General features: G+C 41.4%; 1 protein-coding gene across 2 annotated transcripts in view; it reads left to right on the top strand.

Annotated features, from left to right (window-relative positions):
- Positions 1-4,088: 4,088 nt before the first annotated feature.
- Positions 4,089-25,226, top strand: part of camkk1a (calcium/calmodulin-dependent protein kinase kinase 1, alpha a) — a 48,427-nt gene continuing 27,289 nt past the window's right edge. For both annotated transcript variants that reach the window (XM_080435845.1, XM_080435844.1), the window contains exons 1-2: positions 4,089-4,361; positions 23,007-23,385. In XM_080435845.1, the coding sequence (XP_080291971.1) occupies positions 23,131-23,385 (255 nt within the window). In that variant the 5' untranslated portion in view covers positions 4,089-4,361; positions 23,007-23,130. The remainder of the gene's footprint in view (positions 4,362-23,006; positions 23,386-25,226) is intronic.

The raw sequence follows: 25,226 nt of genomic DNA, 5'->3' as shown, positions 1-25,226 counted from the left end.
GCCCTGATTCAGCCCCTTTTTGACTATGCTAGCTCCTCTTGGTACTCCAACACCTCAGTGTCACTGAAGACTAAGCTTCAAACCTCCCAAAACAAACTGATTCGACTACTTCTCGGACTGGGGCCCATGACCCACCTCTCTCCCACTCACTTTGCCAGCCTAGGCTGGCTCAGGGTGGAAGACAGGGTTAAACAACTAAAAATGGGACTGGTCTTCAAAATTGTAAATGCAGATTTGCCCGAAATGCCCCCTATACCCGCATATCTGTATAAATACCTCGAAAAAGTTAGTGACACCCACAGCCACGAAACTAGAGGGAGCGTAAACAACAATCTGGTACCACCCACCCATAAAACAAACATGGGCAAATTCTCCTTCTATAGCACAGCCACCAAGGAATGGAATAGTCTAACCCCATCCCTCAAAAAATGCAGTTCGCTGGGCTCATTCAAAACAGCCCTAAAAACTCATCTTTCTGGAGGCCTAAAGAGGAGCTAGTACCAGTTTCCCTGTAGACAGAAGACCCCCCCCTCCCCTTTTTTTGTACATATTTTTTATTTCCTCATGCTTTTTTTGTATATAATTTTTATTTTTCCATGCTCCCCCCCCCTTTTTTGTACATATTTTCTTATTTTTTCATGCTTTTTGGGCGGTGAAACCGCCCCTATAAGTGAGATTTGGAAAAATTTACAAATATCTTGGGCAGTGAAACCGCCCCTAAAAGTGAAGTTTGGAAATTTGTACAATTATCCTGCGCTGTGATTGGCCAATCACAATCTATTCAGGACTGTGATTGGCCAGTGTCACATGACACATGTGCATAGCCCTACATAAGCAACCATAACTTAAAAAAGTTTTTTTTAAGTTATGGTTTTGTCCATCATAAAGAGTGTTTCAATAAATGTATTTATTTGTATTTTGTACATGATTGATCGACTCCATTCAGTATTGTGATTAGCTAGCAAGACACATGTTGTGATTGGCTAGTGATACATATGACGAAACTAATCTAAAACCACTGTGATGTAACACTAGTATATTACTTAGATACTGTCCATTTCGTGAGAACAGTAAAGTAGAAGTCAAAGATCACTATGGCTGAAATGAGAAAAGGGAAAACCGATATTGAGAAGAAAATAGAAAGTCTTCCTAGAAGTGGCTCTTTAAGATCAAAGCATATATCAGAAAAGGTTAAAGATGGAATTGTGACAAAGCATAGATCTGTCCAAGGTTACAGAAGAATTTCAGGCAAACCTAAGATTTCTAAGAACACAGTTACCAACATAATCCATAAATGTAAGAGACGAGACTTGGTGAGAAACGTAAAGAAGAACCCAAAAAAGGAAAAGCAAAAGGATAAAATGATAATGGTAAGATCAAAGGGTATTCCAGAAGAGATCAAAGACAGAATTGTGGCAAAGCACAGATCTGGCCAAACTTACAAAATAATTGCCGCTGCAGTTAAGATTTCCTGGAACACAGTAGCCAAGATAATCGGTAAATGGAAGATGTTTGAGAAAAGCAAGAATGCTATCAAGAATGCAAACAATGTTATTGCGAAAAAGATTTTCTAGCTAAGTATTGTGGTTAGCTAGGAAGACACCGCCCACTTCACACAGGGTGTGATTTTTTTTGTACATAGTGGTATTTTTTCTGTATTATCTGTATTTTCATGTTGATTTTTGAACTGTTTGGTTGCTACTATATATGTCTATGAAATTAATTCAAGGACCCCAACGGAAACAAGTCCACAAGGACTTTTTTGGCCGGACCTTTTAGACAAAAGCATTATAAATGTAACTGTGTTGTTTTACATTATTTTGCCTAATAAAATTGTCAATCAATCAATCAATCAGTAAGTTACAGTAGGCTACACTAGTAGCTGCAGTACATTACAGTATGTTACACTGTACTGTAGGTAGCTGCAGTACATTACATTACAGTAGACTACACTAGTAGCTTCAGTACATTACAGTAGGCTACACTAGTAGCTGCAGACAGTACATTACAGTAGGCCACACTAGTAGCTGCAGGACATTACAGTAGGTTACACTGTAGGTAGCCGCAGTACATTACATTACAGTAGACTACACTAGTAGCTGCAGTATGTTACAGTAGACTACACTAATAGCTGCAGTATGTTACAGTAGACTACACTAGTAGCTGCAGTATGTTACAGTAGACTACACTAATAGCTGCAGTATGTTACAGTAGACTACACTAATAGCTGCAGTATGTTACAGTAGACTACACTAGTAGCTGCAGTATGTTACAGTAGACTACACTAATAGCTGCAGTATGTTACAGTAGCCTACACTAATAGCTGCAGTATGTTACAGTACACTACACTAGTAGCTGCAGTATGTTACAGTAGACTACACTAATAGCTGCAGTATGTTACAGTAGGTTACACTGTAGGTAGCTGCAGTACATTACAGTAGGTTACACGAGTAGCTGCAGACAGTACATTACAGTAGGCCACACTAGTAGCTTCAGTACATTACAGTAGGCTACACTAGTAGCTTCAGTACATTACAGTAGGTTACACTGTAGGTAGCTGCAGACAGTACATTACAGTAGGCCACACTAGTAGCTGCAGTACATTACAGTAGGTTACACTGTAGGTAGCTGCAGTACATTACATTACAGTAGGCCACACTAGTAGCTGCAGTACATTACAGTAGGTTACACTGTAGGTAGCTGCAGTACATTACATTACAGTAGGCCACACTAGTAGCTGCAGTACATTACAGTAGGCTACACTAGTAGCTGCAGTACATTACATTACAGTAGACTACACTAGTAGCTGCAGTACGTTACAGTAGACTACACTAGTAGCTGCAGTACATTACATTACAGTAGACTACACTAGTAGCTGCAGTACATTACATTAGACTACACTAGTAGCTGCAGTACATTACATTAGACTACACTAGTAGCTGCAGTACGTTACAGTAGACTACACTAGTAGCTGCAGTACGTTACAGTAGACTACACTAGTAGCTGCAGTACATTACATTAGACTACACTAGTAGCTGCAGTACGTTACAGTAGACTACACTAGTAGCTGCAGTACATTACAGTAGGCTACACTAGTAGCTGCAGTACATTACAGTAGGCTACACTAGTAGCTGCAGTACATTACAATACAGTAGGCTACACTAGTAGCTGCAGTACATTACAGTAGACTACACTAGTAGCTGCAGTACATTACATTAGACTACACTAGTAGCTGCAGTATGTTACAGTAGGCTACACTAGTAGCTGCAGTACATTACATTACAGTAGGCTACACTAGTAGCTGCAGTACATTACAGTAGACTACACTAGTAGCTGCAGTACATTACATTAGACTACACTAGTAGCTGCAGTATGTTACAGTAGGCTACACTAGTAGCTGCAGTACATTACATTACAGTAGACTACACTAGTAGCTGCAGTACATTACATTAGACTACACTAGTAGCTGCAGTATGTTACAGTAGGCTACACTAGTAGCTGCAGTACATTACAGTAGGCTATACTGAAGCACAGTCAGGCAGGGACAGATTGTAGCAGAAAGGGGAGTGAACCAGTGAACAATGTTGCCAGGTTTTGAGAGAGAAACAAGCAACCAGTCTATGAAAACAAGCCCAAAAGAAGCGAGCCCTTCGCCCTTTGAACATAATACATTGGCTTTTTGAAAATAGCCGATCTACAAGCTAACAACGCGTCGCGATGCAAAGCTTGTAGATCTGCTATTTTTTTTTAAATCTTGAAAACAATTTGACATTTTAAAAACAACAATCTTGTATGAGGGTCGGGGTCCCTGGCATAAAATGTTTCCAGATGGGGGTCTGCAGACAAATACATATTAATTTGGGGCCTTGACCTGAATATATTTGAGAAACACTGATCTAACAACATTAGGAAGCAAGCAACTACACTTTAGAAACAAGCCCACGCAATCCCACAACCCCCAATATTTACAAGTAACTCTACAGAAAACAAGCTCAAAGTCGCTTATAATAAGCGGACATGGCAACGCCGCCAGTGAACTGAACTGCTGTGCTGTCTAGTGTGTTTTCCGGAAGAGAGGGTGTGAAACATGGGACACATTTCAGTGTTGCAGCTGCATGACTACAATCGGTGCTGACTGTGTGGGGAAGCGTGTATGTGGATGATGCGAGTGTTTTAGAATCAGTTGTCACTTGTCACCACGTTTACTGCACCGTTTAAGTATTGGTGTAGCATAGTGAGCTGGCCGATCCCGTGTGCAGTCAGTCAGTCAGTTTGCAGCTTTGTTTATTTATCAACTGGACGCTGATCGGATCCCGCTGTGGCTCAAATAGTGACCAACATTTGACCAAGACCACTTTTTGGTAAGTTAAACTTTTATGTGATACGATTCAATCAATGCCCGTTTTAGTGTATTATTTGTTTTTCATGCCAGAGTAATCTTGTGTTGTGGTGCTTGATAGAAAAAAGAGAACTACGCGCCTGCTAGTGGATTTCATTGCACTCGTATTATATCCTCTCCACAATTAAAGCCGGCTTTAATTAATGTATAGCAGGCACAATGGCACTGCATTACAATGCCAATCAATGTGCTACACTGTGTGTGTGTGTGTGTGTGTGTGTGTGTGTGTGTGTGTGTGTGTGTGTGTGTGTGTGTGTGTGTGTGTGTGTGTGTGTGTGTGTGTGTGTGTGGCACGCGCCGCTCGTAGAGTTGTCTGCGTGGAACTGCACTGTAATACTGTACACGCACACGCACACGCACACGCGCACGCACACACACACGATATCAGTGTTGCCATGTCTGCTTATTATAAGCGACTTTGGGCTTGTTTTTCTGTAAAGTTGCTTGTAAATATTGGTGGTTGCAGTTTTTTGGGCTTGTTTCCTCAATGTTGTTTAAACCAGTGGTTCTCGAACATTTTCATGTCAATGACCCCCAGATTAATATGTAATCGTCCGCGGACTCCGCACATCCCCATCTAAAAACATTTTGTGCCATGAAAGATCTTTTTTGTCCAAAGTATTCCACATTTCCCTTTTCTTTCCCATGATTTGAAAATAAATAGCAGATCTACAAGCTCACAACGTCTCGCATCGTGCCGCTTTTATTTTTTATTTTCAAATAGCCGATGCATAGGATTATAGATTTTTAAGCGCTCATGTGGCCACCGTCACTTCTTCTGGGCTTGTTTTCGTAGACCCGGCTGCTTATTTCTCTCACACGATCTGGTAACACTGACAACAATGTGTAACACATTGCACACCTGCTTTGATGGTTATTTGTCACACACACACACACACACACACACACACACACACGCACACGCACGCACGCACACCCACGGGAATTCGCTGACACTATTGTGTGTTGTGTGGTGAAACCCACCTGTCATTATAGGCGCATTATGCATAGTGACTGGAGGAATACCAAAACGCTCGCCCCAAAACACAGTCGCCCCGGGGCAAATCCGGTGGTATTCACCTGGTAATCCTAAACGTAACCTCAGTAAACCATGCCTAAAAACCTAACCTTATTCCTAAACACAACCTCAGTAAAATGGTGCCAAAACCTAACCTTATTCCTAAACTTAACCTCAGTAAAACTATGCCTAACCCTAAACTTATTTCTAACCTTATCCTCAGTCAAAATGAATACAAGAACCGCTGGTCCGCGAAAGAAATGGGGGTGAGCGTGTTTTGGGGCGAATTATCCGGTTACCGACTGGAGCTGTCACATTAAGATTTTAATTGGACACATTTAAATTGGACACATTTGGGACGTAGCTACACTGTCAATGTCATTAGCAATCATTCAGGTCAGCTGTCTACTGTGTTGTTTATCCCTATTGCTTGTCATTATAGTTATGACATTTTGATTGATTGAATCATTATGATACACAGTGATTATGTAGCTTATTGACACCCCCCATATCAATAAAGTGTTATCATCATCATTGAAATAAAAGTACTGTTATACAGTTTCATCTAGTAAAGGGAACTTGAGTTGAATGCCTATAGATGATACTGTTCACATTTTGGGTAATCTCAATCATGATTCAACATGATTCTGAAAAGCATTTTTTCACTAAAAGCATTATAGCTGTAGTAGATTATTTGAATGAGAATGCATTAAATGGTGTACTTTCAACAATAGTGTCCCATCCATTTCCCAGGGATGTGCACAACCTATTGGACAACCTCTTAAATGAGCTCCATTCCTTGACCTCGAGTATAATGGATGTCCCACAATTCTTTGAACTGCAGTTCAATCACAGACCAATATTTGCAAGGATGTCAGCAAGGCAATTTTTCAGTTCAAATGTTTTAATCATTCTGTGCTATATTTTCTAGTGCACCGGTCAAAGTAAACAATATGATGACATGGATCTCTCCATGTTCTGAATATTATTAGAATACATTTCTAAACAATTCTTTGGGACACGCCGAATCCGCCATTCCTTCGCCGGGTGAAACAACAGGGCTTTCACCATTGGAATTGCATTACAGAACGTACACATTGTAACATTTTGTGGGTTTATTTCGTCATAGCGCAACATATGGTGAAGTATTGTAGTGCAGGTAATTGCAACAACCACCAATCTCGAAAGATTTTAACGGGACCGCCAAATATTCTAAATTCTGCCAATAATCATATTCTTTGAGACACGGATCCAAGTTTTTGCCAGGTCAAACAAGGGAATCATGTAACGTTGATCCCCTTCCCCTATTCGCTCATACTAGGACATGACGTATGTGTAGGCAGAAGAATAGGGCTAGACATGGCAAACACAACAGTAGGCCTACCAGCGGAGAACCACATATTTAAGATGTCAAATGCATGCCAGTTGTTATGCAAAATATAGCATATTAGTTATTAATGACTAATTTATGCTACATCTTACGATGACGTCGCATGCTGAAAATATAGCATAGCGGCTCTAAGCTCGCAACGCATCACATCGGTAACATGTTGTGAGCTTGTAGAGCAGCAGCTATTTTCAGGGTGCGACAACATTGTACCACAAAGTATAAATCAGCCTTTAGTTTAGACAATCAAATATAAATGATCAGGCTGCACATTGCATTTCCTTCTGGCTGATGTCTGAACCACAGGAGAGTTGTATGACTCTTCATGTAATGGGTCGGTCTATGGCTCTCCTCTAGAAATGGGCCTGTTGGGGTGGGGCTCAATTAAGTGGGTTGTTGTTGAGTTTGCAGCAGTATTCTCAAGGGAAGGGCAAAGAAGACCAGTTTTTGTTACAACACAGGTCAAGGGGTTTTCTACTTTTTATTGCTAGACAGCTTCATTTTTGTTTCTATAAATTCAATTCAGGAAAATTCATTTCCTAATAGTATCAGGATTGCTCCCATCTCCACTTGTCTGCAGACACATTTACCAAGGAATTCTGTGCTAGGCTCGCAACCTTCTATTATGTTGCTTTTAAACCATGATAAAGTTGGATATGCATAAATCATAAAAATGTTGTGCTCATGTTTATTTTCACACACCATGATATCTTCAACAGGCCAAATTCATATATGTTGTTATCAGGCAGTTCTTTAAATCAATCTTAATGCTGGATCTTTGTTTTGAATCCTTAAATTTGACTTGTGTTTGTAATATGTTTTATTTGAAGAGAATTTCAACAGCTGATGATGAATTTAAATGAATACAGAAGCGCATTCCTGATCTTGAAATGCATGTTTTTGTCTTCCACAACATTTTTTTTTTGCGGTCTTGCTTGTTAATGGCATTAAGCAACTGGTTGAGACATGCTATTTATTCTACACCCTCATTCTGTCAAGACCCACTGTGATTGGCAGTTCTTCCTTGTTCTTCCTAGTGTCCACCGTATTCCTGGCGCTTTTGCAACTTTGACTAACAGTTGCAATTTGGGCTAAGGTACCTTAATCCTAGCCTTAACCTCACAAAAACTATGCAAGCGCCAGAGGCAGCTGTCCTACTGGAGCCTACAGTACATAATCATAATGGTTGCAAATATTATATATACCATAACGGTAACACTTGCTATGCATCCCATGTCTATAATGCATTATAAGCATACTTATAATGCATTATTATCCTGTTATAACACTGTATAATTGTAAGAGCTCATAAATACTCTTATTGCTTTATAGCAATAATCATAACACATTATTACACAAGTTCTTATAACTATAAATTACACAGTGTTAAGCAGATTATAAGGCATTAAAACTAAAAGTATGCTTATGCATATAGACATGGGATGCATAGCAAGAGTTATCAAAATAACTTTGTCATGCAGACTGGCGCCACGGACCGCCAGCGAATGGTCCGCGGACCCCAGGTTGGGGACCCAGGCTGCTCTAACTGACTGTGGGAGATGACTAAGGGCTGTTGGAGCGTAACAAATTAACACTTCTTCATGGTACTTGTTAATCGCACCAAAGTCGCTGTATGACCCAGCTACTCAAAAAAGAGTACATGGAAACAGCTCCTGGCTCCTTGAGCCCTTTTGGGGTGTGTGTGTGTGTGTGTGTGTGTGTGTGTGTGTGTGTGTGTGTGTGTGTGTGTGTGTGTGTGTGTGTGTGTGTGTGTGTGTGTGTGTGTGTGTGTGTGTGTGTGTGTGAGACTGTACACAGAAACGGTAAAATATTACACTTTCAAAGTTAAATTAACCTTCCGGGATTTTGCTGTGTAGTTACAATAAGATACTGACCATAGATCTACCCATACATTATGTCCACAATATTTGCTCTTGACTTCAGGACCAAAGAATAGACAACATTTGCCTTAACGTCATCAACCAAATACAGCTCTATCTTGCATCCCAAAACGACTAAATAGTAAGACGCAGTGGCAGCGCCTAGGTAGGCAGGCACCGTGTTTGCAGGAGGGATGGCGTTCTTTGTCACTGCACTAGTGACTCCAACAGGTTAGCCAATGGCACCTGTCAGCAGGGGTATTGAACTATGATGAATAAGGTGTTCCTCTGCATGTGCTACAGCAACAATTATGTGGAACTGCAAACCTTAAGTCCATTAGCTGCATAATAGTTGTGGTGTTAAGTGAACTCTGCCATGATCCACATGAGTTAGAACGGTTTTTAAAACTATGTCTTTAGATTACAGTTATAGTTATCGTGCTTGGTGTGAACTGCCCTACTGGGGTTTTGACTCCCAGGTTTTTGTCTTGCTTTTGCAGTTTTTTGACAGCCTAGTCTGTCTCATGCTTCGATCCATTAGGACTATGAAACATGGGGATTAGGCACTTCGGGTACAATGTGATGTCAAATGAAGGGAGACTACAAAGATGTGTCTGTTTTGGCCCGGGCCGCTGACCTAGCGGTCTGGGCACCTAGGCTCAATGTAGCCTGACAGCGCGTCACAGGTTCGAGTCCCGATCCCGACGGCCTTTGCTGCATGTCACTCCCCATCTCTCTCTTCCCGTTTCCTCTCTATCTTCACTTCAGTATCAATAAAGGCGTTGTTGTAAAGCCCCCCCAAAAATGGCTTTAAAAGATGTCTGTTTTTTAAACAGAATATAAGAGAGATTAAGATAAATAGCTCCACTACTCTATAAACCCCATAGAGACATAGAATACTTATGATAAGTGATTTAAGTGTGTCATGCGGTCTGCAAGCGTAAGACACAGTTTTAGGCTCCCTACCGAGAATGACTCTGAGACATCAAACAAAACCAAACCTTGCTTTTTTTTGCACAGTCATTTAAAGTCGCAGTAGTGACTCAGCTAGTAGTGTATAATTTCCTGGAAAAGCTGCAGGCATGTTTATGGAGTAACACAGGCAAGGGTCAGCTGAGTCATCCTTAGTGTCTGTTGACAGCTTTTTACCAGGATGTTGTGCGCACTATAGGCAAGGTTGTTTAAGTACATGTGGTCATGCATATATACATCTTATGTTAGAATCATGTACTAAAGTCACCCTGATAGCTCATCAATGCAACAGCCGTCTCCCATCTTTGTCTTCCGTCTTTCCTGTCATTCTTTATTGTAAACTTTTCACTGTTTAAAGGAGAATCATTTACTCTGGTCTCTGATGCTCACTAAATCCCAAATTATATTCCAGCTCTCTGTTTCTCTTGAAATGTTTATCTACCTTCACTTATGCATTACATGTAGATATTTATGGTATTATGGACGTTTAATGGTCCCTCCATCTGTCCATGCTTTTCACCTTTGAAATCACTTGTGCATTTGACGGTGTATAATGTATGTACTAACAGCATAGATTTCTTCCTGTAAGCATCATCCTACATTGGGAAGTGAAATTCTTCTCTGTAAAAAAAAATATGTTTAGGACAATGGTGTTATGTATGTATGTATTATGTAAATATATCTAATGCACATTACTTGCATGCAAGTTATAATGCTTGCTCACATGGAAGTCCTTTCTCATTTAACTAATTTGCATTTTTGGGCGGTGAAACCGCCCCTATAAGTGAGGTTTGGATATTTGTACAACAAATCCTGCGCTGTGATTGGCCAAAAATGTACAAACACGTACAAAAATGTACAAAAATTTACCCCGCCTAACCCTGCACCGTGATTGGCCAATCACAGTCTATTCAGGACTGTGATTGGCCAGTGTCACATGACACATGTGCATAGCCCTATATAAGAAACCATAACTTAAAAAAACCCATAAATTTGTTTTTTTTTAAGTTATGGTTTCTTCCATCATAAAGAGTGTTTCAATAAATTTATCTTTTGTACATGATTGGTTGACTCCATTCAGTATTGTGATTAGCTAGCAAGGCACCGCCCACTTCACACAGGGTGTGATTTTTTTAATATAAATGTATTTTCTTTACAAAACATGCATTTTAAAAGTGTGGTGACACTATCTGAAAAACTACAATAGTAAGTATAACATTTTAATCTCACATTTAAGAAGACTTTGCAATATATCCAACAGTACTACTTAAAGGAGTACCACCTATTTTCAACCTTCTCTTCATTTAATTGGTCCTCTCCAATGCTAATTAAAAGATGCCACCATTTCTGTCGACTCGCCCTGCGTTTCAGAGGTGGGCTGTGGACACTGGACAGTTCAGAAACCTTCCTTCCGATGATGACATCATCTTTGGTCATTTCAGCGGCCGACACTCTAACTACAAGGCCACTGAGCTGGTGGACTGGAGACAGAAATGGTGCCATATCTTATAATGAGCATTAGTGAGGACTAATTATATGAAGATGAGGTTGAAAATGGGTGCTCTTACATTCTTCCTTGAGTAGATAACTTTAGGCATTTGTAAGATCCTTGTATTTCCCAGAAATGTTATTTGGATTGCTATTAAGTGTGCCCAAAGCACTTAAAGACACAAAGCAATCATAACAAGTTGTTGAGCATTTGTCAAACAAGTACTTAAGTGATCTGCCTTTGCCCTGCTATTTTTATTGGGCTGATTGCGTTATCAAGCGATAAGAGCAGTTGGCTGGCAATGACTGCACCCAGAGGAAAGCCACAGTAGTATACTACTTGTAGCAGTCCCTTCCATTTTAACATTGAGGTCCTGCCTCCTCGGGTAGGCGATATGGTGCCTCTCTATTCAGGAAAGCAAAGGGCAGTGCCAGTTAAATCCCCTCTGCCATAGTGCCATTAGGCTCCTTGATAAAAAACAAACCTAATTCCTGACCCCCCTCACCTGGTCAAACTGGACTAGCTTGCTAATGCCCCCCCATGACATGATAGGCAGGCGCCTAGATGAGCTGGACTCTGTGTGCTAATAGCTTCCATGGACATGCACGCACACACACACACACACACACACACACACACACACACACACACACACACACACACACACACACACACACACACACACACACACACACACACACGAAAGCATACACACACACATGAAAGCGTACGCAAACACATTATGGGCATTCCACAAGTGTGGAGAGGACATTGCTTTCTTTTAAAGACCCTTTTAAATTTAGAATTATCTTACCTTTTATAGAATTGAAGTACTTTGCTTGGTGTTTTAATTGTGGTGTATATTTATGTATCGTCTTGTCTTGAATGTAAGCATTGACCCGAGCAAAACGAGTTTCCCTTGTGGATAATAAAGGACATCTATCTATTGAACCTATCCTAATAATTAACACACATAAACCAGGCCGAGCAACTACTTAACAATGTTGTCCTCCTGTTATAAACAGACTTATTATTGTGATTATCATTATTACTATTGATGCAGATTTGTTTTTGTTGGAAAAATTGTTTTTGTAAAATGTGTAATACCTTTGTTGCTCATTGTCCTTATTTGCACCATGTCATGTTATGTAACGGTTTCTGTGATTTTATTGTTCCTTTGTGAGCTTGATGGATGGGGAAATGGCTTGTATGATATTTTGATTAACAACCCTTACACAATGTGGAAATTATGGCAGGGTACAACAGCTGACCCATTAAGATGTTTAAATTAATTGCCAAGTTTCAGGATTATATAATTGTGAAACCTAAAATCACGATTTTCGATTACTGCCAATTAATTGTCCAGCCCTACTGAATGCAGTCCATTTGATTCCTGTTTTAGTGGCACAGGCTGTGCATCCTCCACAGCATGTGAGCTCACTGAGCAACGGTAACAGATGGCTGGGCTGGGTTTGTGTTACTCCTTCATACTGCTCTGTCACTCTGTGGAGGAGCCTGTCTATTTGTTGTCCAACCCACAACCCCGGCTTAGACTAACCTTCCTTTTGCAGCTTTCTGTCTCAAGAACAGGATCTCAAGAGGGTCCCGCATATGACAGTTGTTTGCGTGGAGGGGAGGAGCAGTGAAAGGCAATAAGTCTGCTTATGAAAAATCTATTATTTTGTGCTTTTCAATTTGCCCTCCATCTTTCTACCTCCACCTTTCTGATCATTAGTGAAGGCCAACACAGACTTGATTACAATAGACTTGCAATTAAGTCTGTTGCAATGTGCCGAATAGATGTTGCCAACTCACAGATGTGCCAGCCGACTGTGTAAACACATTGTGTGTTGTGATGCATACTAACAGATGGTGTTGATTTTTATGACAGATTCAAGAGCAGTCTTGTATCGGTATATGAGCAGGGTTGGATGTTGATGCCAAGGGGGACTGGTATGTGTTGCACCACGTACTGTAGATGCACATAAACATAAATGAAGATGCAGTATTGTTTACTCTTATCCCATGTAGCTACTAGCTAAAGGCTTCTGAATGGTAAAATGTGTTTGCAAGCTTGGTGGATACACATGTTGTCTTATCTGTCCTCAGCAACAAATCCAAAATGTTGCCTTTTTTGACTGATCACCTACGTTTTTCATTTCATCAAGTTCTGCCAGCTATAAGTTCAATGCAGTAGGAGACATACAGTACAGCTTAAGCAACATCAGACTCGTGACATTGACATCACCTCCTCCTGGTTTCTCCAAGAGGCACCATTTACTTGAAATACCTGCACACACACAATCCTGTGTGTGGCGTAGCCACTTAAACCCTATAAACGTCATTGGTCGGTGTCTTCCAGGGCTCTATCCTTGGCCTCCTCCTTTTGTTAGTGTCCTAAAAATAGCTGATCTACAAGCTCGCAACGTGTCACGACGCATTGTGAGCTTGTAGATCGGCTAGTTTTGGCGAATTTTCACCTATTATTTATGACACGTCAAGAATACGGATGCTAGGTTTCAAGTGGTTAGCTGAGACTGTATTATCACACACCCGATACTAATCCACATGTTTGTCGGTCTCATGGTGTAGTGGTAGCGTCAGTGCATTCATTGTAATCAAAGGGTTCTTGGTTTTATTCTAGCTAGGGGAACATACTTTTGGTTATGTTTAGGTAATTTGTTCATTTTAATCTAGGTTAGGCTCTGTTAGTATGGTAAACAAAAGGTATGGGTTGGGTTTAATTAATTAATTTGAGTTAAGACTAGGCACAGTTATGTTTGTATTAAGGGGAATTTCTCTTTAAAACACTTCTGGGGTCATTTTAACTTCTACTCTGCCTTTTGTGTGCAAACCAGATAGTTTTTAAGTTGCTTGATTCAATATTTACTTAATAGATAACTGATATTAATTTGATCAGACACACCCCCCTTCTATATAAGCCCATTCAACTTGAAACTCCATGCTAGACTCATTGAAAACACGTCCCTGGTTCTGTTGACTGATTTTGTCCTGGGATTGGGGAGACCTTAATCTTTCGATTAGGCTACTTTTAACCGGAACGTTTTTTCAACAGCCATTAACTCCTACTACTGTTGGGTCTTTGTGTGGTTTAAGACCATACATTGGGCATCCATGCTTGGGTAAATTTTCTTCTCATTCTATAGTACATCAATTCTGATTATTTTACTTTTATGGATAGTAGGCAATGCCACGCAGTTTTGTGGAACAGAGAAACAGAGAAGAGTTAGTCACAACTGCACAATTTTACAACTTTAAAATTGTGAAGAGAGTATGTGAGATACAGTTAAGTGATCAATATAATTTTCTTTTTTTCTGTGAAGCTATGGATGTCTACATTTGCAAGTCATTGCACGTAATAAGTAAGGCAAATACTTGAAGTGCAATATCAGTATGCTGACTATGCTGGCCTCTTGGCTTACTTGGGGACATTGTGTCTCTGTGTGCACTTATTCATCACCAGCAGAGTCACGCCTGGTGAACATTAGAGAGGATTTTTAATATGCTACTTACTGTAAGCATTATGATGAGTTTCTATCTACAGTATGAATGACTCTGGACCACCAATTAACATAAATGCTACACGGCATGCTTTATTAAACAGCAATTTGTCCTACAAGGAAAATGAGTTAATGTAAATGACTCTATGAGCTGCTGCAGGGCAGCTCAGTCCACACAGTCGCCCTGGTCTACTGCAACATAAAAGAACAGAGACAGGACTCTGCCTCTAAATAGTAGGCAAACAATCAGTCCAATTAACCAATTTACAAAGCCCTCTATGTTGTACATAGACTTTTGCAGATACAATATGTCAATAGTGGGGAAGCAATCATTTAGAATAAAATATAGGGCATATTTTCACATGCAGGTTATTTGTTAAACTTGGGGTTTCATTTTCATTTTAATGTTCCATATTGAACAGATGTGGGCACTTCAAAGAAGGGAAAGGTTGCATTGATCAAAGAGGTTGAAAGAAGCAGCACGTGTTGAGGTGCCACAGGCAAAAGACACGTTTCAGTCATAAGAAAAACATTCATGTGCCGGAAGCATTGCCTTTAGTCTTTCTGATGTATTCCTAGAGGAGTGTGGGGGAAAAAATGGACTGGCGCCAATCGGCACTAGTAAGCTGTTTCAACCAAACAAATATTGTCAACAGACAAGCGCTTCCACAGAACCCAATGCAGTCAGGGGAAAATTAACCAACCTTAGCGCTGCTCCCTGGCTGCAAAAAATCTTTGCTTACTGCACCAGTGCAAAGACAAAGAGCAAGGTACTTTAATGCAGCTGGCAGCCTCCATCATTATTGATAAAGGGAGGAATGCTCGGCTTTCTTAAGAAGAATCTGTCAAGGAACAAGTACATTTACACACCAGATAAGGTTGCTGGACAAGCTGTAACTTTTCTGATGGTAGTTGCTTTTACACAGATGATCATGCCGAAAGCTTATTATCCTAATCGCAACTGAAACGTAGTGTTGGGTTTTACTTATGTGATATGTATTCCTCCATTATTGTACATGGTACTACTACCATAGCCCTCTACTCACCTTTGCCTGACAAAGAACACAGCCTGAGGTCTAAGCCCCACCAGTAACGTCACCCATCACCCGTCACCCCAGCAAAGCCATACCTGGGGATATGCGCAGTCAAAAGTATTTGCGGACTTTGGGTTATGCACAGTAGCCTATATGCTTAGTTAAACTTTGGAAGACCAAGTTTGTTGCTGTCTTGCATGTTTAATAATGGCATTGTTTGAGCACATCTGGTGAGACCAAGGGGCCAGCCTGACATATTTACAATGAGGCCGATACGGAAGAGAGACAGTTCATATGAATGGCCTGTATGGCGCTGTTTTACCCCTGCAGGTGTCGGAAGGAATATTCTCTCATTGTAAGCGGATGGGTTTTTGACGAACTTTAGACTAGATTTTCTTACCTTAATAAAAATGGTCATAAATACTATACTTCCAGACAGTCGCTAGTTTAAAGTCTCCTTTCAATCATCATGACATGCGTTTTGCTAAATTATGGTCCCATTTATTCTAAAATTGACGATAAAGTAGGCTATGCTCCAGGAGGGGCGAGATGATTTAATTGACAACCTACACAACCAATAGCATTCATTCCCCGCCCCCGCTCTTGATTGACAAGCTACCCAACCAATAGCATTCTTTGAGGATATGTTTTCTGGTTCCCTGGTCACATGTCTGGTCTCAAGCAATAGCGTTTGAGTTCCGACGTGCCCAATGGTATATATTAAAGATGGCAGATTGCACGTTCCTGAACAATCGGCTTCATTTACGGTCTGTAGAAACCAATGGGTGACGTCACCGTTCCCTTCGTCCATATTCTTTACGGTCTTTATGGGTGAGACAGACAGTCTGGGGCTGGGGGAAAGAGTTGTTGAGAGATCAGCTTGGGAAGTTGGGATGGGCACAATGCTTCCACCTTTTTTGAGGTGGAAGCAGCATTAGCTGGGGGTCCGAACCCCAGGTTGGGGTTCACTGCGCTAAGCTGTTGTGGTAAGATGACAGCTGTCATGTATTCCTCTGACTCACTGACTCACAGACACACAGACACACACACACACACACACACACACACACACACACACACACACACACACACACACACACACACACACACACACACGGTAGATACACACACACACACACAGTAGATCCGCCTTCGTTGTCATAGAGAGAAAGTTTTTTTTGTCCCGGCCGGCTTGTGTCATCTGTCAATGCGAAAATACTTTTATGTACTTTCTGACCCATGGTGAGATCCTTGGCTTTTTGGTGGCTGATACTATGGTGGAGCTTTTGAAGCAGGCGGACACAGTTGCAGGGATCGTTTGAAATTGTCCATGAAGACGGGCGCTAGTTGTACTGCACAATGCTCAAGGGAGGAGGGGGAGACAGCATCTGGCCCTGGAGCCTTCCAGGGTTTCTATCTCCTAAATAGCATTTAAACCTACCTCCTCAGTTTGGAGGTGTGTGCAGTGGTTTGAGGGGGTTAGCATGACTTCTACCTCACTAAAAGCTAGACAACGGGGCTAAGGGGGGATAGAGATTCCTGGGCTATTGTGCTAGTCAGAGGGATTTAGAGGACACAACAGATGAAGATGTGCATGTATGTGGAGGAGAGGGGTTGAAAAAAACACTAGACTTCTGTTTTCTTCTAGCAACAGATTATCCTCCACAGACTCACCTCTCTTCCTATCCCTGCTTCACTCCCTCCTGATCCCAGGGCTAACCCCTTCTAAAAATAGACTCAACTAGTCGCTCGAGCCAGTCATTCCGTTGGACTGTATGAGGGGAGAGATGGGTGGAGCCGTAATGCCACCCCAGTTCCACCCATCTCATCACATACAGTACAGACTACAGAACGTCACTCTTCTGTGGGGAAAACTGGAGATCTGTTTACATCTTGGCTAGAGGGAGTGATTCTGGTACAGCCTTGTCACTGGCTTCTTTGTCAGGGTGACATTTTTGGAATTCTTGGTCAGCTACTGTATGCTGAAGCTCCAGATGATTTCTTGTTGTGAGTAGAGCAAAAATAACTTTGGCTCTTCCAACTAGTCTGTTTACACTCCTCTGTCCTGCGGTTATTATTGCCTGGGGCAACCAGTCTCAGAGAGGCTAGCTCTGGATTTGTCTGGGATTGTCCCAGGGTCTATTTCAGTTCAGTGAGACTGATGGCTGCTTCTGGATGCTGAATGCTCTATTCTATGCACTATACGGCACCTGGCCTGCAGAACCAAAATTCTTGTTTTTCCCTGATCATCGCCAGATTGATGTGTGTTAACGGGGATCTGTTTAACAGGTTTATAAGGCTAGTCTTTGTGTCTCTCACAATTACCAGCTAATCTCTTGGATTGAGTTAAAGGGTTCCAGGGATTAGTCTGTGGCACTGTCAGGTGAACCAATAGGAAAGAGTCTGCCTCTACAAAGTCCTGCTATACTGTTTGCACTTTTCTAATGTAATCACTGTCTTTAATGTTTTTTTGTCTCCGCCACGCCGAAGGCTTGGCCGAGACTATGTTTTCGCCCCCCTCCGTCCGTGTGTCAGTGTGTGGGGGGGGGGGTGTGTGTGTGTGTGTGTGTGTGTGTGTGTGTGTGTCCGACTATGAGCAGCACATTTTTGGCAACGTTTGACCGATCGGTGTGAAACTTTGCATGCATACTCCTTAAAGGCCAAGTAAAAACCTCTGCCCCGAATTTCTCACATCGGCCTGTTATAGCGCCACCAGTATGCCGATTTTTGCTAAACCCTTTTTTTGATAATTCGTCTACAGATTTTGTCCAAACATCACGTACATTGGTACACATTATCTCTATGGTCATGTGATTAAGACTCATCTCTCAGATTTTTCATATTCCGTTCTGATTGGCTTCCAAAGTTTGCAGAAGTGGCCCGTTTTTATCAAAATGCCTCAATTCGTGAACTGAAACTTTGCATGCACATTCCCACTAGGCAAAGGAAGAAATGCCATCCTGCATTTCTTTTAACTGTACAGTAGGTCATACAATCAAAATTCTTTTTCCCTTGGATTCCTTGGATCATTACGGAACTCTCCAAATAAGCCACCCCCATTTCCACTCGACAAGTTTGCCGCCATGTTGCGTTCTCTTTGCAAAACATAGTTTTTGCTACTACGCCTACCGATTTTGTCCAAACCTCACCCAAATGTAAAGATGTTTTTTGTCAGATTTTTGACTACGATTGGCTTTCAAAGTTTTCTGGAGGGGCTTGTTTTGCACGACATGCCACCACCACTGGACCGATCGGCGGGAAACTTTGCACGCACACTCCCAGTAGGCCAAGGTAGAATCTCCACCCAATTCGGCCTGTTATAGCGCCATCATGAGTTTTTATATTACTATGACAGATTTTGTCCAAACTTCACGCAAGTTGGTACACATTATTATCTCTGTAGTTGTGTCATCAAGACGTACTTGTCAGATTACATACAATTTGCCTCCAAAGTATGCAAGGGTGGCATCTTTACAACATGACATGACACAATGTGTTATTTTCCACACATGCAATGAAACTTTGCACGCACATTCTCACTAGGCCAAGGAAGAACCTCCACCCCAATTTTTTCAAATCACCTCATGGTGCCACTATGTAACCCACTTCACGTATTGCCCTATAGCACTTGAACCGTAGGTACAATCGTGCAATAGGATAATTCCTTTTTTTTTTTTTTTTTTTAACAGGACGTTCATGAAAGTCCTGTGAGCAATTAGGGGTTAAGAGTCTTGCTCAGGGACAAATTTCATTTCATCGACACATATGCTGGCGTGGCCTGGAATCGTACCTGGGGCAACCAGGGCCTCTGGCTCCCTAGGCGGGCTCACTAACCACTCAGCTATGGCCGCCCCATAATCACAATCATAATCTTTTCTTCCCTCTATTCCTTGGATCATGATGCAACTGGCTCTGTGTGATTTCGTTTTTGTGCCTGTTTGTTTGTCTGTCTGTGTGTTTGTGCATCTGTGTGTTTGTGAACAGCTAATGCTAATCACAAATCAATAACTCGACAGTCACTCACAGACGGCACAATAAATGATGCAACTGCTGTTGTTTACTTTTGACTTCCTTTATTTGGCAAAAATATTGGTTATTATGCAAATGATCTTCCACTCCAGCCTTTGCACAACATTTATGTAATCAGCAGAGCTGATTACATTCCAACTTGATTTGATGACTGAGATGGAGACTCACAGAAAGTAAGAGGGTTGGATTTCACTTGTTAGTCTTGTGTAGGAGGAATGAATCCTGATTTATACTTGGTTGCACATCGTTTTCGCTCACCGGAAATAGCCCATCCACAAGCTCACAACGTGTCGCAGCACAAAAATATTTTAGAAACGGTTAATCTTTTACTCAAGCGGGACAATGCCCGTCGCAAGATGATGATGTCATTTGTCCATGTGTGGTCCAGCCCTATGGAATGCATGTGCAAAAAATTAAAAATATTGATTTGGTGCTCATCATATTAACCTTAGGAAGTATTAAGTTGCTTTTTATTTTCACATGCATTCCATAAATTCCATAGGGCTGGACCACACATGGACAAATGACATCATCAACTTGCGACGGGAGCGGTCCCGGGTCCCTATTGAGTGAAACTATTTCTAAAATAACTAAAATATTTAAGGTGCTTTTAATTTGACATTTTAGTTATAGATACAATTATAATATATATGTATTAAGGCATATTTGGCTTATTAGCCAAGTCAAGCTGAAGTCAAGCATGTGTTAAAGTGTGCATCAAATGACTTGACATTGATGGGAAACAGAGTGAAGGTGTTTGCAGTATGTGAGGAACACATTTGATGCGTGTTATCAACATTTACATTACAGCAAAATGAACTAAAGTAAATCAAAGGACATTGTTTGCATCTTAAGTTCTAAGGATGTAAACAGCCTGCAGAGCAGCACTGCTGCCTCTTTGTTACTTTTAATTGGGCCTAAAGGGAGGCAAGCCAAACTGTCTTGTGGAAGATTTCCATTTGTGTTTCATAAACGTAGTACTGTATTTTCTGTGTGTGTGTGTACACATTGTTGTGTAGGTAATGAGACGATACATTCAAAGTTTTGAATTATTTTTGTGGAAAGACCTCCTATTGAGAATGAGCCAGTGTAGCACATGGAACAAAATGTATTTGTTTGACCCCCCTCCCTTCAATAAAGTGGAACACACTCAACACAGTATTATTTTGGAATGTAAAACATTGACTTTGACTTAGTAGAGGACTTCTTGCATCCTGACACATTTCAAGAATAGCATATGGTGGCCCATTTACTGAAACCCTCCCATCTAATTTTCTAAGTGCTAACATTGTCCACGAATGAAATGGTTGTGTTCAAATTCGTTGTTTCTATTTCTTCTTTTGTTGTCTTGGCGTACGTATTGACTATAACCTCTATTCCCATGAATGCGCGCGCGCACACACACGCACACACACACTGTTCTCTCATCTTCAGCACCTGTACCAGCTCTGCTGTAAGCCTTTCATATTTATTGTCTATAGCAATCTCAATTTCTTTTAGAGATTAAAAGGAAAGTGCATATTAATCAAATCAATACAGTAAATGTGTGGATCCTTTTTACAGAGACACACACAACTTGCACATATATGCTCACAAACATTAAATCTGTGTGTGAGTGAGGTAGGGAGTGAGTGTGTGTCTACAAGCATTAGCGTGGGATACAGGGAGCCGTGCACAATCACATACTGTAGATCATAATGCACTTTGCTGGGTTTAGATTGGGTTTCATCACATGGGCACTGATTGAAATTTATGAGCTCCTGCCAAGGTAACATCATCTAGCCTACCAGACCATGGGAAACCTCCAGCTCTTCAGTTCTTTATTGTTAGAACTATCTTCTGGCACCAAAGATGCACTCACACGTGACAGGGCCGCATGCAAATGTGAAATGGCATAGTACTGTACATATGACAACATTTATGGGAGTCCAGACTGCTCCAGACCGTACTGAATAACTGCTACAGTAGCTTGCATAACGTCTTCAAACATCTTTGTCCCAATCATGGTGGCAGAGTGATTTGATGAACCAGGTGGCGGAGTGCCTCTGGTGTTAATTAAAGGCCCGACCATTGTGGTGGTGTCCAACTTGTAGATGTCATTAGTGTCCTTAGTCAGCCATCTGGGTCACTCTATAGATATACATGACCATCCCCAAGACACAGGCTGAGTTTCCCCTCCACTCTGGAACAGTCCCAGAAAATATTGTCTTGAGCCATCTGTGGGTGTCAACATCAAATGCATTAAGCATGTGGCAAATGCCCGTTCCAACCTCCCCAGATGTAGCTTGTATCAGCACAGCTGCATGGCTGAATCAACAGTAGGGAACCTCAAGAGTAATACGTGCTCCTCTTCCAGTTGTCACTGGGGGCAACTTCATCTAGTGTAAAGTCACTGCGTTGAAGATGTTCACTTCAATCTTCGTGTCTTCTCCAAAACAATACACATTGTGGCCGACTGCTATAGCACTATTGGCGGATCTCCATTGTGCACCTTTCAGATGTAAAAGTGCAGTGCAATATTTTACACAAGCGCCACCTCGAAAGACTGAGGACAACTAAATTTCACGAGTAGTTGTTAGGATGCTTATCCAAGGTTAGGGTTAATGTTAATGAATGACATTTCATCATCACACAACAGTGTTGCGTGATGATGATCATTGGTCATTATGTACAGCATTGGTGGAAAGTAACTAAGTACATTTACTCAAGTACTTGTACTTAAGTACTACTTTGAGGTACTTTTACTTCCATTTCCATTAGATCTGCTATTTTTGTTCCCCTGAGATTAGGGATGCTAGAGTTCATGTTCATGGTTAATGTAAAAACAGTGCGTCCGGGACTACTGTTGAAGACCCATGGTCTAAAGCAAAAACAGTCCTCATCATAGTCCCAGTCCCTCTGCTCGTAGCCTTTCCTCCCTCTGCAGTCCGAGGTCAGAGAAAAGCCAGACAGAGTCAGATTCGAACTTGCATCCTTTGAGCATACGGTCCATGCAACTGGCACCAGTCACCCCTTATTTTTACTCTTGCTAATGTATTTCATGTTTTGTTCCAATAATTGTTATCTTGTTTTTGTAAAGCACTTTGTAATCTTGTTTTGAAAAGCACTATATTATTATTAAATGAAAAACATTGAAATGTCCCATGTCAGTATTTGTAGAGAGTTGTGTATGACGGGAAACTGTCATTGATAAGAGCAGATACAGAACCCTGGGGGACCTGAGTCAACTATGCATATAGGGTTTTAGCTCACATCCACTCCTGTCTTGTCTTTTCAGCTGGGGTGAGGCGTTAGACATTGCTACCTCAAGCTGGCCCATGTCACGTTGATGCTGGTGGACGGCTCATCACACTGCTTTCCCCTCCATCTTCTCCGGCAAGTTTTGCTCCTCTCCACCCTCCATGGCTATGAGCAGTGACCTTGGCTACAGGTCAGACCCTGAGGCCGACGAACAGGCCAATGTCCTCACAGACATTATGGCGGCCATAACGACCAGTGAGACGGGCGACTCCACTGCCAATGGAGTAAAGAAGGCCTATCCAGCACGCCCCCGACACTCCGGGAGGAAGTTGTCATTGCAGGAGAGAGGCTCCCCTCGCGTGGCTCGCAGGCCAACCGTGGAGTCCAAGCGTGTATCCATATCAGGTGATACTCAGGTGAGAGTTTTTTTTTAAAGAAAATTCCTATATGATTGTGTTGTTACTGTATCTTGACCTGTTACTCCAATTACGCCTCCGGAATTGCTGATATGGTTTGGTTTTACAGGTAAAGCAGAGAGGGAAGTTAATTTTGCTCTGAACTAAACAAACCGATAAAAGGGGAATGAAGTTTATGTAAGCAGTCATCATAGAACAATTTAAATGAACATGACATACTGTAAACACCTTGGCCCTAATTTATGAAATGAACTTAAAACAGAAAACTTTGCATATGGTAATTTACATGCATTAATTATGTGTCGTATATCCCTAATATAATATTTCCAATTTGTTTGCTTGTAATGGTGTTAATTGGTGACATAATTACAAACATTTAAAATGGAGCAATTAACACATTCATTGCCAGGTTTTAATTAATTCATCCGCCACTGCCAGCGGTTTTACCTTATTTTGAGTCTTTTTGACGATCCAAAGAACCAAAAATTCACCCTGGATGTAAACAATAGTGTCTGTGGAAAGACGAGGCTCTTCTTTCCACCGAAAATGTCTTTTTTTTGTAAGGTTTTAAGGTGACATTTTCACCTTAACCGCAACTGGGAAAAGAAATCCGAGATAAATGTATTTTTATAAATATGATAACATTGTAGTGGACCACCTGATTCGGATGCTATCAATGCATTGAATGGGACATTATCACCTTTTATTAGACCATTGAATGGGCGAAGTAGGCGACATACTGACCTACCTGCGATTTATCAGACCATTCATTGGGTGTTATCAAGACATACTGACCTACCAACGGAGATGACTTAAATAGTGCAGTTTCGGTTTTGGTTTTGGTTTCGGACCATGACGGAGGCGCGCAGTCTCAGGCGAAGTGGAACCCCGTGAAGGACCACCGAGGGAGCTAAAGCGACCGAGTTGCCGTCCTGAACGGTGTGACTATCGCCTACTCGTTGCCTACTCGCCCATTCAATGGTCTGATAAAACGTGATAATCTCCCATTCAATGCATTGATAGCATTCGAAGCCGGTGAGTGGACAGGGTATTTCTCTCGAAATCAAGGCATCATTCATAGGTTGGTTGGCATGCCCTTCTGGTGTTATTCCACACTTTGGAACCTCAGTTAAGGAGAGAACCCCAACGCATGAATAAAATACCTGTGCCAGTACTCTGCATGTTGGGGTTTTTAGCCACTGTTTTTGGCCAACTTGTCCCCATATGAAGGCTTCACAATGCCCATGTCTCCCACAGGGTTTTTGTAGTTCCTCTCAGCAGAATCAGTGAGCCTGCAAACAGAGTTTCCACATGAACAAGCAACAGTGAAGTGATTCCTGCGTATTGAGTTCCTCATTCCTCTCATGTCTGTCCATGTGCAGAAGTAGCAGAATTCAGTTTGTTGTAGAGTTGATAGTTGGCTTTCCTTATTCCTTATTATCTGTATCTGTCCTAATCCCAGCAGTAGTAGTCATAACCAGAGGTCACAGGAATGGCTAATGGCTTAAGTTTGCACCAAATGTTATTGTGTTCTTGTTGCTGAGAGATTTTAAATGCTGTCTGGTCTGGTGAGCACTATGCCACTGGACAGAGAATAATGAAAATGAGGTGGGGGTCTGCCAGGGTGTGTGGACAACATACTTTAATTCCATTTCAATGAGACATTGATTGTAATACAAAAGTGTGTGTGTGTGTGTGTGTGTGTGTGTGTGTCAAATTTTGGGGCATCAAACCAGTTGATTGGAGACAGCATGTCTAATTTACTGCAGTTTCTTAAGGTTAGGGTTATGTATACTATATACGGTACACACACAGTATATCAGGGTTAGGTAACCTTAGGC

The sequence above is a fragment of the Gymnoscopelus braueri genome (assembly GCF_963280865.1).
Source record: "Gymnoscopelus braueri genome assembly, chromosome: 8".
NCBI classification, from domain to species: domain Eukaryota; kingdom Metazoa; phylum Chordata; class Actinopteri; order Myctophiformes; family Myctophidae; genus Gymnoscopelus; species Gymnoscopelus braueri.
This window is presented reverse-complemented; position numbering and strand designations above follow the sequence as displayed.